At 37.2% G+C, this 15,769-nt stretch overlaps 1 protein-coding gene across 1 annotated transcript in view; it reads left to right on the top strand.

Annotated features, from left to right (window-relative positions):
* Positions 1-15,606, top strand: part of obsl1b (obscurin like cytoskeletal adaptor 1b) — a 33,593-nt gene extending 17,987 nt beyond the window's left edge. Inside the window, 10 exon segments of the mRNA XM_056754730.1 lie at positions 231-379; positions 381-498; positions 1,443-1,709; positions 3,642-3,754; positions 3,927-4,080; positions 4,321-4,482; positions 4,578-4,682; positions 13,571-13,837; positions 14,384-14,653; positions 14,951-15,606. Coding sequence (XP_056610708.1) covers positions 231-379; positions 381-498; positions 1,443-1,709; positions 3,642-3,754; positions 3,927-4,080; positions 4,321-4,482; positions 4,578-4,682; positions 13,571-13,837; positions 14,384-14,653; positions 14,951-14,961 — 1,616 coding nt within the window. The 3' untranslated portion in view covers positions 14,962-15,606.
* Positions 15,607-15,769: the final 163 nt, after the last annotated feature.

The following is a 15,769-nucleotide window of genomic DNA, read 5'->3' as shown; positions in this document are numbered from 1 at the left end:
TAGACATGTCTGAATTGTTGAAAAGGTGCTCATGATGGCTTGTGCTTAACAGCTTCTCCAGTTAGAATTCCACTCTTAACTGACAGAGACAAGTGTTTCTACTACGGCACATTGCAGTGTGGAATGACGAGCCATCTTGGGCCAAGCAGATGAAATATTGTCCGTCTCATTGGCTTTGATATTTAGAGCTGCCATGAGAAAATTTACGATTCACCCCAATCTTTATTCAGAGGCACAGGTGGTTTTCACAAAAAGCATGGAGCAAGTGGTGGCAGAAGACTACGGAGATGCCACACTGGAGGTGGAGGTCAGCCATGAGAGTGGGGAGGTTCAGTGGATGAGACAAGGAGTGGCTATACATCCAGGACCCAAGTTCAGCCCTGAAGCAAAACGGCCAAAAACGTTCTCTCACAATCCACAAGCTCGCCCCTTCAGACCAGGGCATGTACAGCTGCGAGACGCTCCATGATCGCACGCAAGCCAAGCTTAGTGTGGAACGTGAGTCTGCACGTGCTGCTTTTTTCTCACTATGTGCTGTTGTTAGCTTTGCTTTAGTGTGGTTCCTGGTGATGGTCCCTTATTGCAGCCCGTTGGGATGTTGTTGTCTCAAAACAAATTCAATTGACTGAGAGTAACGCAAGTAAGAGCCAGCTACTTTGTTGACACTTGTTCCAGAGTTTGACAGCAGCAAACAGGTGACTGGCAGGCTGCTCGCCGAGTTCCGGAGAGTAACTTTCTGTATTGACATTAGATCAGAGGAGCTATGATAATTCAATTAAGCATGTCAAATGAGAACTGGATCAAGAGTTAGTTCCTCACTGAGTAACCTTTTAATTCCTCTAAGCAGTCTGTGAAATATAGATATTTTGAAAGGAGCATAAAAGTTATGCATGGCTGTCCTGTTTGGGATTTCCTTGTGTACATCAAGGTTTACCCAGCCTTTGAAGATCTCGTAAAATAGTGATAAAATACTTTTACTTATTAAAAGAAAAACAATTTATTACAGCGTATAAACATTCTTTTCAATATAGCTTGAGCTGTGGAAGCTGTTGAGCAAATGAGCAAGCGTTGAGAGAAAGCCTGTGCTTTGGCCATTCCTGGCACCATCTATTAATCTGGATCTGTTTTCATTGCAGCTAAATTTATTCACTGGCCTTCAAAATCTTGGGTGGTGTCACCAACTCTCTAAATTAAACTCCTCTTTTCCACGGGGAATGACTGTCTGTTTTGGAATACTTGAAAAAAGTTGGCATAGGTTTGATCGAAACCAGAATTTAGTCTATTGCTAGAAGAGACTGAGCCAAGTAATTAAAAAACTGGTATCTTGCATTATAAATATAAATATCCCTTTCAGCTTAGTTTATCTCCTTTTCTTTTGACCAAATTTAATGATCAATCTTCTCAGTGGCATCATCAATAAATTTTCTTTGCCTTTCACACAGCACGTAAAATCAAGATCCGGAAGGGTCTAATTGAGATCCAGACTTATGAACGAGAGACTGCTTCTTTTGAGGTGGAGCTCTCTCATAGCAACGTAGAGGCGCTGTGGCAGAAGGATGGAAACGATCTCAAAAGCAACAACCACTTCCGTATGACTGCAAAAGGACGGGTGCACAGCCTTACCATCTCTAACCTGACCTTAGACGACACTGGCACCTACACATTCTCTGTTGAGAATGTCAGATCATCAGCAAGATTGATTGTCAAAGGTATCTCACAAATGGGCTGTCACAGACACCTATGATTTCATTTATGTCAGTGTTATTCCTCAGGAAGTAGATCTACTTTTATCAGGGTATCCTAAAAATATTTGTAAAAAGCTTGGAAATAAACAAATAACTGTTCATTACCTGGGTTTCTTTCTGAGTAAAGTCCTGGGTGAAATCACAGATGTATCTCAACAGACACTCAAAACAATTATTTCAAGGTCAAAAAGTGAACTGAATTTACCCTATAGACCGTTTCATCGGACGCACGTGAGCCTGTTACGGCAAGAAGGGATATAACTGTCTCCACTGGGCATGCACACTTCAATACCGCATCATTTTTGTCACGCTGACAACAGTTCATACATTTTTTATTATTGTACGTTTTTTTTGTTGCATGTTCATTTTATCAAATAAACATTTGTTGAATTGGTCCTGCAGTTTGGTCGCATTGAAACAAACTGTATGGTACATTGACATCCAGCGGTTGAGCTTGGTCTCTGAGTCTAAATTCAATATATTGAATAATTACGTTGGAATGGTCACACTTGACGTAGGCGGAAATACAGAGTCGAACGTGCAATTTTTGAACGTAATTACGCATTACGTGAAGTCATGAAGGCGCATCGCAGAACAAGGCCAGCATTTGTGTTTATAAAGCGTAAAAAAATGTAAGACCCTTATTCATCGTCTGGTATCGTTTAAAGTACTTTGAAGCTGCGATGAAACTATAATTTTTACCTTCAACTGTTTGGACTCCATTGAAATCCACTATATGGAGAAAAATCCTGAAATGTTTTCATTAAAAACCTTAATTTCTTTTCGACTAAAGAAACAAAGACATAAACATCTTGGATGACATGGGGGTGAGAAAATTATCATAAAAAATTATTTTGAAAGTGAACTACTCCTTTAAGGTGGGGTCACAAAAGACGAATGCGCAGTACCGTTTGTTTATGTCGTTGAGATGAAACCATCTACAAAAATTAAATAAACAATCTGATCTCACAGGAATTCGTAACTATTTTATGAGGTGGCTAATTCATGTCAATTTGTCCGATGTGAATCATAAAAAACATATTACTGTTTAAAAAAGGCAATTCTGAAGCACCTCCCCTAACCCCACCCCTAAACCTAATGTCACTTGCACAAAAACAAATTGTACTAAAACATACGATTTAAGATCACACAAATTCATAAGAATTAGCCAACTCGTCAAGGGTTCGAAATTCCAGTGAGGTCACGGAAATACCCACATTCAGTCAATCTCTCAATATACAACCTGGTAGTCGTCTCTTTGAGTAACTGCCTTGGCAACAAATAACTTATAAGGGGTGGAATTTGCCTACGATCAACTTGATGGAAGGTAAGAGGGTCCAGGGCAGTGATGTAAGTCATAAAACTGGTTAAATTTCAGATGCTGATGACAGTACAATGGCATGAACAGACAACTTTGCTACTGCTCTTACCATGTGTCAAGTTACACATATAAAAAGATATGGATCACATGATCAGACTCCAGCTACTGAAACATTTCAAACCTTCACAAGCATAAGGTGCTGGTGTAAGGCAATCTCTTCTACGCCAAGTCACTCAATAGGGCTTATCCTTTAGAGTCACAGAGCTCTCGCTGAGGATGACAATAACATGTAAATGCCGCTGCAACAAAGGATTCTTCACAAAGTCACCTCGGTACAAAGCTGAGGTATGGTTAAATCTATGCCTCTGCTATACTATAAAGATTGATATGTACATAGCTGACACATGATTTTTAAAGTAAAATAGAAACTACAGGTGGTAAAGTGTGGAGAAGATTATAGGCTTTCAAAGGTTCTTGAAGTTCCAACAAGCACGATTGAATAATTATCGAAATGTTTTAATTTCACAAGAAACGTTATTTGCATTGGCTGACAAAACTGTTCTCTGTTTCCTCAGAAATCCCAGTATCCATTTTGAAAAAGCTTGAGGATATCAGACACCCAGAAGGCTCCGGAGTGACCCTTGAATGCGAGCTGTCACGACATAATGTAGACATAAAGTGGACGAAGGTAAAATTAAATGACAACCATCCTTTATTGCATCAATGCATTAAATTATTTAGATTATTTTAGTTTTATTTAAGTCCTGAGAATCATAGCTAATAAGGATATGATAGCAAACTAGTTTAAAGTGGATGCTTGTGGCAACAGATTTGCTCAAAAATATATTTTTTTCATATAGAATGGAGTTCAGCTCACGCCAGGAAAGAATCACAGAGTATACTCAATGGGAAGAAAATGCTTTCTACAGATACCTAAGTGTGAACTGGGAGATTCTGGTGTATATGTGTGCGATGCAGGGGATGCCAAAACATCCTGTTCAGTGGATATCTATGGTAAGAATAGCTTTCCTCTATAGACTGTACACAGTAAAAAAAGAAAACCATAAATGTAATCCTACTAGGGGAGTTCATTCACTCACAGTACAACACTGCCATCTTTTGGTAAAGAGACTTATTAGAGTTGAATCAAAATAACAAAATGGGAGGAACCGGAAGCGGTATTTTACTTTGTTAACAAGTGATGCATTATACACCTATGCATCACTACCTATGCTTAACAACATCTTTTGACAGAAAGGGAGCTTGAGATATTGCAGAGCTTAGAGGATCTGGATATCCACGAAGATCAGAATGCTGTGTTCACGTGTGAAGTGTCCTTGGATGATGTTCCTGGCGAGTGGTATAAAAACAATGAGAAGATAAAACCAACCAGCACCATAAAGATACGCCAGGAAGGTTATTTCAACACCCAATCCACTTTCCAAAATGGACACTATGAGAATATTTGAATGTTATCTGATCTTAGACCCGTCTCTACTCTGTTTTCTTAGGTACTAAACACTTCCTACTTATATGCAATGTCAAAGGAGAGGACTCTGGGGAGATCAAGTTTGTTGCCAAGAATGTTGAGTCTACAGCTTGCCTTGAGGTCGAAGGTCTGTATTTTGTTTACACGAAACGGTTTCAAATAGCCATTGTTGTCATGACATGTATCAGCTGTAGAAAAGCTAGTTCTGTACATCTGTACATAGTTCTTTAGTATAGCTAAAACTGTTATATCTGAATTGTCAGTTACGTGATAATGGAAATGAAATATGACATGGTGAAAGTTAACGATGGTACAGTTAAAGGATAACCATATATTAGTAGATTGATTAACATGTAACTGTAAAAAAAATTTTACTGCCCTAAATGTGGCTGTGCAAGTCATTTTTGTACTTTATACTTTCAAATGTTCCTTTTTTCATAAGGCTACTTCAACTAATCCAAAGAAGTAAATTCAATATATTCAAAGTTCAAGCTTATTTGTCACGTGTCATTGTCATGTCTATGAAAAATTTAAATGCGTGTTGTCAGGATGTTACAATCAGTGCTGGGTAAGTTACTCTGAAAAAGAAATTAATTACTAGTTACTTATTACACTTTCAGTGGTGTAATTAGATTACTGTACAAATAACTCTCTCCAAAAAGTATTTAATTAGTTATTACCAGAGGTGGGTAGAGTAGCCCAAAATTGTACTCAAGTAAAAGTACTGTTACTTCAGAATAATTTGACTCAAGTAAAAGTAAAAAGTAGTCATCCAAATAATTACTTGAGTAAGAGTAAAAAAGTGCTTGGTTAAAAAACTACTCAAGTACTGAGTAACTGTTGAGTAACGTCTGATTTATTTTTTAACAAGCATTCAATCAGACAGACACAAATACTGTGTGAGAGAGAGAGAGAGAGAGAGAGAGAGAGAGAGAGAGAGAGAGAGAGAGAGAGAGAGAGAGAGAGAGAGAGAGAGAGAGAGAGAGAGAGAGAGAGAGAGAGAGAGAGAGAGAGAGAGAGAGAGAGAGAGAGAGAGAGAGAGAGAGAGAGAGAGAGAGAGAGAGAGAATTGAGAATTCACAAAGCTTTTATTTACAAAAAATCATCTTGCTACAATGATATAGCCTCCAAAAAAAAATGGAAATAAATCAATAAAGTGTGAAAATTAGTTCATCTTCAAAAATAACACATAAGGCATCATTACAACTCCAAATATTTTCAAAAGAAAGCAGATCATCAATGCTTTTATAATAATAAAAATCAATTAAGATTCTAGATTGCACCAGATTAAAAAACAATACAACAATGTTTTGTATTACATCCTGCTCAATTTTTTTTCTCCTGCTCAAATAGATGGCCATTTTTGCTTGTCCCACCACAAAATTAAGCAGTTGACATACAAACTTTTTTTTTAGGACATATTTACATCCTAAAATGAAAAACTCTTGTGAGAATACCTCATCACATTTTTTAAAAACATCTTTTAAAACAGAAAACAGTGGTTCAAGTCTGCAACAGTTTAAAAAAGCATGAAAAATAGTTTCTCTGTCATCACAAAAAGGACACTTATCAGTGCTTTCGGGATTTAAAACAGAAGTAAAAGCATTAACTGCAATAACACCATGAACAATTCTCCATTGTAGGTCTCCTGTTTTTTTGGTCAATGGTGGTTTGTAAAAAATTCTCCATTCTGGTTTTTTGTTTTCAGTCAACTTAAAAAAACCACGCCAAGGTGTGTCTATCCTATTATTCAACTTTTTCTTGTTAAAAACAATTACACAGTACTTATACAAAAGTTTTCTGTCACAGGCAACAAAATCAACACTCAAAGAATCAACTTGTTCAAGATAAAAACCAGCACACCCATCCAATTTAAGAGAAAACAACAAACCTGGAAAAACCTCTTCCGGGTCTGGATTACACATTTTGTTTTTATAGTCCAATAGCAAAAGTCTCTCTTCATCACTTATAGCACGTTCCCATCTCTGAAGAAGTTGTGCTATAACGCGAGTAGAATTGATTCCAAGACATCGAGATGTTGCTTCCTTGTTTTTAAAATCAAGTCCAGCTACTTCCAGCAAACGGCCAAGAGTTACTATCTTATTGTCAATAAGTGCTTTGTTTAGTCCGGGAAGGAAAAAATGGTTTGTTAAGTCCAAACGCTTCCCGTGGATTAAAGGTTCTTCTAGCAGCCAGTAAAGAGATGTTGAGTCTTCTGCTTTTTGGAAAGTAAAAAGATTCCACACTTTAAATACATTCCTATAAAAAGTAGGTAACATAGGAAAGCTTAATTTCAGTGGCTCCATCAAAAAAATTGTCCTGCCTAAATTAAAATTACCCAACCTATTCAAAATCAATCTTGCTACAGCATTCCAGTTAAAAACATCTGAAACAGTTAAAAGTCTTTGAACAAAAAGTAATCTGAATGCAGCTATTCTACTTTGTAGATGTATCAGTCCCTGACCACCTTCTTCTTTGGACAGAAATAAAACACTTTGCGGGACCCAATGCAGCTTGTCCCAGAAAAAGTCCACAAGCAGTGCTTGTAGTTTTGTTAACAAAGTTAACGGGGGATCTAAACAAGCAAACTTGTGCCACAGCGAAGAAGCCACTAAATTATTAGCAATTAGAACTCGCCCTCTAAAAGACATTTTTGGAAGCAGCCATTTCCATTTCTCAAGTCGACCTTTAACTTTATCAATTATACCCTCCCAGTTCTTTTGTGTAACTGCTTCATCTCCAATAAAAACTCCTAAATATTTAAAACCAACTTTTCCCCACTCTAGGCCCATAGGAAGTTTTGGTTTATCATATTTCCAATCACCTATTAAAAAAGCTTCACTTTTTTTCCAATTTATATTTGCAGAAGATATTTTTTTAAAAGTTTTCAACAAATTTAATAAAGCCTGAATATCACTTTGTCCATTGATACATACAGTCACGTCATCTGCATAGGCCGACAGTGTGAATCTATTCCTACATTCTGGTAAAGAAAACCCTTTAAGCTTACACCTTATCTGATTTAGCAAAGGCTCAATTGCTAAAGAATATAACATACCAGATAATGCACAGCCCTGCCTTATGCCTCTAAAAACTGTAAAAGGAGTACATAAACCACCATTTACCTTTAAAATACTCTCAACATCATTATAAAGAACTTTGATGTAGTTAATAAAACTACCACTAAAACCAAAAGCATTTAAAACCTTCCATAAAAAACAGTGTTCTACCCGATCAAAAGCCTTCTCTTGATCTAACGAAATAAAACCACAATTTAAGTTTAGCATCTTGGAAACTTCAAAAAAGTCACGAATAAAAGAGATATTGTCAAATATCGATCTACCTGGGACACAGTAGGTTTGATCAGGATGAATAACAATATCCATTACATTAGCCAGTCTATTAGCTAAGATCTTAGATAAAAGCTTATAGTCGCTGCAGAGCAAGGAAACCGGACGCCAACACTTTATATCTCCAAGATCTCCTTTTTTCGGTAGGAGGGTCAACACAGCTCTTCGGCAACTTTGAGGCAATTTACCCCTTGCCAGACTGGTGTTCAACACTTCTAGGAGATCTTCTCCCATTGTCGACCAAAAAGACTTGTAAAAGTCCACTGGTATACCGTCGATACCTGGTGTCTTTCCAGACACCATCCCTTGAAGTGCCTTCTGTAGTTCACTCATACTCAAAGGGCCAGAAATTCCAGTGTTGATGCTTTCAGGCACCTGAGGTAAGTTCTCAAAAAAGAACTCACCCTCATTTTCTAGCTCTACAGCAACTTCACTTTTATATAAATTCTCATAAAACCCAACTGCCCTCTGGCGAATACCCGAAGGATCTGTCAAAAGAGTTCCAGATTCAGATCTTAAAGCATGAATGGTTCTACTTTGACCATTCTTCTTTTCTAAATTAAAAAAGAATTTAGTTGAGGCATCCATTTGATTCACATTATGAAACTTCGACCTGACCAAGGCCCCCTGTGTCCTAGAGCCAAGTAGATCAGCTAATTTTGTTCTTTTATCTAAAAGTAAGTCTAAGAAACCTCTTGTACCAGTAGACTCTGCCAATTCTTGAAGTTTTAAAATATCAGCCTCTAAGACACTCATCCTAAAAGTAGTCTCTGTAGTGATGTTTCGAGTAAACTGTAAACAAAGCTGTTTAATTTGGGTTTTTCCTACATCCCACCATTGTTGTATAGAGTTATAAAACCCTTTCTTATTTTTAAAATCCTCCCAAAAAAAATTAAAACATTCTTTAAAATGTTTGTCACTTAATAAAGAAGTGTTAAATTGCCAATAAGCACTTTGGGGTTTTAAAAGATTTATAAAAACTGAACATTTGACCATACAATGGTCAGAAAAACTAACAGGTACAATGTGACAGTTCCTTATAACATTATAATGGTGTTTGAAAATGTAAAATCTGTCTAATCTTGCCATAGAAATGATTCTATCACGCGCATGAGTCCAAGTATACTGTTTTTGCATGCCCTTTTGTCGTCTCCAAACATCACACAATTCATGCATCTTAACAAATTGAATCAATCGATTTCTAGAAGGCATATGAGGTTCTAAATGATTCCTATCTAGATTAGATTCAGTGCAGTTAAAATCTCCGCCCAAAAACAAAAACTCTTCTTGATTACATTTTTGTAACACAGAACACAATATATTTAAAAATACCATTCTCTCTATTGCAGAGACAGGACAGTACACACAAATAAAAATAATAACATTCTTGTCATAATTTGCTCTTATTTTTAAAAGTCTACCTTTTACTATTTCTTCTACTTGAAAAGAATGTGGGTTAAAACTTTTCGCAAAAAGAATGGCTACTCCACCACTAAGTGAAGTATTATGACTCAAAAACGAAAGCCCACCCCACTCTCTAACCCAATCAGAAGCATTTTTTAGATCACTATGAGTTTCTTGCAGCATCACCACATCTAACTTATTTTGTTTCACAAATTCATAAATACCCATTCTTTTCTTAAAATCTCTTGCTCCATTAATATTCAAGGAAGCAATATTAATTTCATTCATGTTTAAAAGAAAAGAAGAAAATAAAAAACAAACAAAAGCTAATAAAAACAAAACTAGAAACCCATGCATCAAGTTTGTCTTTTTAGCTATTATCATTTACAAGATCAGGGTTTAAAATTCTTACAATTTTCTTTAACCGATAAATTTCTTTATTTGTGAACAAGCTTTCCGCCATGAACATCTTCGTTTTGTCAACAAATTGTTTGATGTCTGGAAAGTATTCACAGACACGTACTCCTCTTTTATTTTTCGTTGCTTTGAGGAATATTTTAATGTCTTCAACCTCATAATCACGACTGGATGAAGCCCTTTGAGAAAAACTGAAATTTGAATCCGAAGATTCATTCCCACTTTCCATCCCTTCCTTGTCATCGTCATCATCGTCAACAATATTTGTTTTTTTCTGTTTTACACTTTGAACTTCACTTGAACCTTTCCTTTTACCTGGAATTTTAAACGCAGTTGTATCTGATTCTAGATCAGCATCGTCACACAGTTCGAACACTTGACACTTCACATTGTCCTTTTTATCCTTTGTCAAAAGTGATTCAGTAATGATATCACTGACTCCTTCCCTCACTATAGCAGTAGCATTCACCTCATCTTCCTGCAAAGACACTACTGGTTCAGTGATATCAGAAACTACATCCTGAGCTTCAGAAACACTACCATTATTCTCTACAACAGTCACCTTTTTTACACTCAAAATGGGAGCATTAGAAGTCCTTGCTACAACCCTTTCCTCATCATCACTGTTTAGACTAACCTCCATGTTTTGCCCATCAGTTGATGCATTATCCTCTTTATTTCTTTTAGGGCAATTCCGAATCAGATGGCCTACCCCACCACAATTAAAGCACTTCATCTTATCCGTTGTGGCATAGAAAACATAATCAAAGTTGTCAACCTTAATGTTAAAAGTCAAGTCAAGTTCTTCACTATCTTTCAAAATCATGTAGGCAAATCTTCTAAAAGAAACTACATGCTTTAACAGTGGTGAAGCAGTACCAATGAGGATTTTCTTGATAGGTGAAACCAGCTTTCCATAGCGGGAAAGAATCTTAACCAGTGTATCATCAGAAACAAAAGGTGGGATATTAGACAAAGTGACTTTTTTTGAGGGTGTTGAAAGCGGAAGAACAGGTGTAAAGAGATTATTTACGACAATTCCCTTTTCCACTAATTCGTTTGCTTTTTCAACTGACTTCAAAAAAACCACAACAGCACTATTCATTTTAGATGCCGACACAATACTGTCGTGGCCAACAACTTCACCCATTGCCAAACAACTATCTTCAACACTCACCGCGGCTGCCACTTTAACACCGTGACGCCGCGTGAGATTCTTTAGAACACCAACTCGTGAGTCCGCCATGGCCACGCGAGGGGAGAACCCCACGCGACCCCAACAAACGAACTAAACAACCCAAAAAATAAAAAGTGAAACCAAAAAGGGAGAAAAAAAAAGAGAGAGAGAGAAAAAAAAGAAAAACTCACTCAGAAAAACACGCTCCACACTCACGACGCTCCAAACGTTCACGCTCACGCTCACACTCACACCGGAAACGAGAGAGAGAGAGAGAGAGAGAGAGAGAGAGAGAGAGAGAGAGAGAGAGAGAGAGAGAGAGAGAGAGAGAGAGAGAGAGAGAGAGAGAGAGAGAGAGAGAGAGAGAGAGAGAGAGAGAGAGAGAGAGAGAGAGAGAGAGAGAGAGAGAGAGAGAGAGAGAGAGAGAGAGAGAGAGAGAGAGAGAGAGAGAGAGAGAGAGAGAGAGAGAGAGAGAGAGAGAGAGAGAGAGAGAGAGAGAGAGAGAGAGAGAGAGAGAGAGAGAGAGAGAGAGAGAGAGAGAGAGAGAGAGAGAGAGAGAGAGAGAGAGAGAGAGAGAGAGAGAGAGAGAGAGAGAGAGAGAGAGAGAGAGAGAGAGAGAGAGAGAGAGAGAGAGAGAGAGAGAGAGAGAGAGAGAGAGAGAGAGAGAGAGAGAGAGAGAGAGAGAGAGAGAGAGAGAGAGAGAGAGAGAGAGAGAGAGAGAGAGAGAGAGAGAGAGAGAGAGAGTGTGTGTGTTTGTGACAAAAAATGCAGAAACAAACAACTTCACAAAAGAATTACTCAGTGATGTCTATTAAGCTTCAACAGTAGTTGGTTCTCAAGGTTCTTGCTGTGAAGCTGTGATCGTTTTTCAGTGAACAGGAGTCCTTAATGACTGAAAAGTCTAAATTAAATTAAAATAACAATTAATTTGAAAGTTAATTTGCTACATTTCAGATTAATATATTTGTTTTCCTTAAAATTTTATTTAACAGTAACTTCAACACTTTGCAGTTTGAATGATGTCCTGCATAAACAAAATGATGGAAAATGTTTATGTTTCCACTGTTCGATCTTACCCACGCCTCATACACACACACACAGATATAAGTAAACACTTTGTGACTTTTCGATAGCGCCCACGTCATTCTCTCTCTCTCTCTCTCTCTCTCTCTCTCTCTCTCTCTCTCTCTCTCACACACAACATACTAAAGCATTGCAATGCAAACGCAGCCTGCTTCAGAGCTAAAGCGGGACTACAGATTAAGTGTCCCTAAAGAACCCACGTATCTAACAGTAGTTCTGCATTATATTAATTAATTTGCACGCGAGTTTTATTTATTTTTATACCGTGTAAGTTATTTTCTGTGTTAGTTAAATGTATGCACCGAACCGTGACGCCCATACCATTTCGGTTCAATACAAATACATGTACCGTTCCACACATAATATATATAGGAAATGTTTAAAACATATGTAACCTAAAAGACAAACATTCGTCTATCCACAGCAAAAAAAAAACGATTTTAGAACACAAACCGCTACATGTTTCCTCAAATTAGATGTTGAGTTTTTGAATGCTGAAATGTCCGTTTGTTTTGGGAGACACAGAAGACACCGCATAATGTAGCTGCTGTTTCGCACTTTTATTAAAGTAAACATGCTTTCAATATGAGGCCAGGGGTGTTCCTCCTCGCCTGTGTCTGCATTGCCGATGGTTGATTGTGACATTTTAGTTTTGCTACGACTGTAAACTAACCCGTCCCGCCGAACACCGCTGAGATTGAGTATGGTCACGTGACGAGACTGCGCAACTACGTTTGATTGGAGAAACACAGTCACATGGTAGAGCCTTTGGCAGAAGACAAAATAAAACAATGACGCGTAGAATTTTAAAGAGGTCAAAAGAAAAGTAACGAGCTTATTGTAGCCTAATGTAGCGGAGTAAGAGTACAGTTTCTTCTTCACAAATCTACTCAAGTAAAAGTAAAAAGTATAGTGATTTAAAACTACTCCTAGAAGTATAATTTTTTCAAAAAGTTACTCAAGTAAATGTAACGGAGTAAATGTAACTCGTTACTACCCACCTCTGGTTATTACTGATTACTTTCGACACCCCATATCAAGATTGATAAATTAAGTGATTCAAGGATTGACATGAAATTACTCTTTTAAGTCATTCAAATAAATAATATTAAACCACATAAAGTACTCTTATTAACTGACTAAAGTATTACAAATGTGAGAATTATAAGTTTAAGCATGGATTTATTTTGATGTCAATTCCACTATTTCTCACACATATAGCTTACAAAGTATTTAGTTTAATCACATCAGAAGTAACTGTAATTAAATTACAGAAAAAATAAGAGTAATCCTTTACTTTACTTTTCAAGGGGAAAGTAATTAAAATACAGTAACTAATTGCTTAGTAACTAGTTACACCCAACACTGAGTACAATCTACAGAAAATGTAAATATATAACAAACAATTAACTGACTGGCGAGTTGAAACGACTTGTAAAGCCAATTGGATTGTACTTCAAAGTTTAAAACTGAAAAATAAGTCAATACATTTACTACAAATATCATGGGTCGCTGTGATACGAACCTTCGCTGCAACAGCGTAGTCAGGCTCAAATCTAAAGTTGTTTTTTTATATATTTTACAGCACTGCCAGCGAACATCGGGAAGCCGCTTCAAGATAAAACAGCTCTGGAGAAAAGTCGCGTCGTACTGGACTGTACTGTGACTAATCCCCGCTGCAGTATTCGATGGTATAAGGGACCGAGCGTCATCCTGCCCTCAGAGCGCTTTGAGATCTGCAGTGAGGGCTGTTATCGAAAACTTGTGATTCAGCAGGTCTTGCTAGAGGATGAGGGCACCTATAGCGTTCAAGTTGGAAACTACACATCCTCAGCCAAACTTACTGTGGAAGGTGAGGCAAAATCAATACACAAACCGCGGGACGATACAACAAAAGTTAGCTGAATCTGATTGACAGCGCTTTCATTTTGCAGTGGCTCTAAACTGTGTGTGCCCGTGCCGGATTTTGGCGCGAAGATGTTACCCTGTCATATTTAATTTTAAGGATATTCTTAACATGTTCGTAACACAGCTTCTTTAGCGAACTGTATATTTTTGCTATTTTTATTATACAAATCTCTGTACAACTCGCAGAGCAGAACTTACCTCAGTGTCACGTGAAGCGTCATTACTACGATAACCGACAGATGGCGATAATGGCCCATTTCCTTCTTTTATAATGGCAAAAACACATACATTATTTGAATATTAATTAAATCAATTATTTTTTTAGTATTATTTCTTGAATTTTATCTAGGTTTTTATTATTTATTTTTACGCTACAAGGAATTTGATGCTGGTGAACAATTGAGTGTCCATAGTTTTTTTTTTTTAGCAGGGGGGTTGTCTACATTGTATTTTTACTGTGTGAATTGTTTCCCTCATTTTTTTGAAACAGCTCAGTCAATCCAGATAGTGAGAGAGCTCAAGGATGTGGATGTCATTGCCCCTGCGGATGCATGCTTTGCATGTGAAGTCTCTTTACCTGCAACAAAGGCTCCTACCTGGACCCTCAATGGACAGACGCTTCATCCCAGTCCAATAGTAGTTATGGAGAAGATGGGAACCGTTCATAGGCTGACTCTTAAACAGACGTCGGAAGACATGAGTGGCACGCTGTGCTTTATCAGCGGAAAAGCCAAAAGCACTGCACAACTGTGTGTCAGAAGTACGTGATGTATTGAGTGTCCAAGTGTGCTGAAATAGCATAACATCACATTCAGATTTATTCTTTTTCACACCGATTTTGTCTGGATCTTTCAGTGTTTAATGTTTAGATGTAATATGGAGACGCACCTTTACTTTGACTTGGAGATGTTTCTGATGTCTATTCTTAGACATGGAGTCTGGTCTTGTTTTAATAAGAACTTGATACACATACTGTAATAGCCTGACCCATCATGTGATTTTGATATCCAGGATAAGGATTACTCAAAGAATGCTGACTTTTTTCCTTTTTTCGCAGGTAGCCTTTGAGAAGAAGCATACATGCACTTGGTAACTCCTTCGCCATTTATATAAAAAAGTAAGAGGTCTATCAGTAATAAAGTACATTACTAAAAATGTCAATAGAGAATGCTGTTACACATACCGTATGTGACTTTTGCAGCTGATGTTTGAGGCCTGCACTAACCTTAGCAAAACGAGTCTGGGGTTTAATTGTTTTTGAATCATCAAAAGTTAAAAAAAGTGAACTACTTCAACTATTCAATGATCAAAGACATGTTGTTCTTTATGTTGTTATGACTTAAATTTCTTGCACAGTAACTTGGTACGGATACATTTGTGTACTACATCCTTGTATAGATATACTTTGTTGTTTTTTTAATCTTGTTTTGCGGAATGCAGAGTAAAGGGCAGATTTACAGCAATTATGTAATAATGCGCAGGGCCAAAGATCACAGGAGGGGTTGGGATGGAAAGAAGTTTCAGTATATGCAACTAATACGCTACATAATAACATTCAATAGTAGAGAAACGGTGTCATTTTCAAACAAATGAAAAACGCTTTTGAGAGTTTAAGTTGTTTGCTTCAAGACATATTTCGCATATCCAAATATAGTGCTGCAATATACCCATGTTTATCAGTATCTTTCAATAAAACAAGCTTTATGAAGCATGCTTCTGGTCTTGAATTGATTGTCTTCTACTGTTTAAAATGAATAAATCAAATGATCTTGAATCTATAGGAAACCATTATCACTACAATTTGTTTAGTTTCGTCAATTTTTTGTCGTTATTTATTTCAGTATAGACTCAATAGAAATGCTGTAAGAGTTTTTAC

The sequence above is a fragment of the Triplophysa dalaica genome, chromosome 8 (assembly GCF_015846415.1).
Source record: "Triplophysa dalaica isolate WHDGS20190420 chromosome 8, ASM1584641v1, whole genome shotgun sequence".
NCBI classification, from domain to species: domain Eukaryota; kingdom Metazoa; phylum Chordata; class Actinopteri; order Cypriniformes; family Nemacheilidae; genus Triplophysa; species Triplophysa dalaica.
Note: the sequence above shows the minus strand (reverse complement) of the source record. Positions and strands in the feature narration are given on the sequence as shown.